General features: G+C 64.1%; 1 protein-coding gene across 1 annotated transcript in view; it reads right to left on the bottom strand.

The window, feature by feature from the left end:
• The window catches only part of CPZ (carboxypeptidase Z), a 22,715-nt gene that overhangs the window by 19,291 nt on the left and 3,023 nt on the right, over window positions 1–401 (bottom strand). The window contains exon 4 of the mRNA XM_006760136.1: window positions 112–376. Coding sequence (XP_006760199.1) covers window positions 112–376 — 265 coding nt within the window. The remainder of the gene's footprint in view (window positions 1–111; window positions 377–401) is intronic.

Below are 401 nucleotides of genomic sequence, written 5' to 3'. Positions count from 1 at the left end.
CTCCCCTTTGCCCTGCCCCGCCCCTCTCAGGCCCCTCCCTTCACCCCGCCCAATCTTCTCAGGCCCCTCCCCTTAGCCTGCCCCACCCTGGCCTGCCCCCCAGGCTCGCACCTCCCGTGAAGCTGTACCAGTCCGCCCCGTTGATGATGCTGCCCCTCTTCAGGAAGTTGCCCCCACACCTGTTCTCTGACTTGTCCATCATCATGGGGTGGACATCCGCGTAGGCTCTGGCCAGCAACTTGAACATCTGGAAAGGAGACCCGAAAAGAGGTTCCCCGAGGCCCAGACCAGAGGCGGGTGCTCTGGAGGACACCCCCGAGCCGGAAGATGGAGGGGCCTCCACAATGACACCTGCTACCCAGGTAAGACAGGGGAACTGTCCGCGCAGGGGCACAGCATGT

The sequence above is a fragment of the Myotis davidii genome, unplaced genomic scaffold, assembly GCF_000327345.1.
Source record: "Myotis davidii unplaced genomic scaffold, ASM32734v1 scaffold937, whole genome shotgun sequence".
In the NCBI taxonomy this organism is placed as follows: domain Eukaryota; kingdom Metazoa; phylum Chordata; class Mammalia; order Chiroptera; family Vespertilionidae; genus Myotis; species Myotis davidii.
This window is presented reverse-complemented; position numbering and strand designations above follow the sequence as displayed.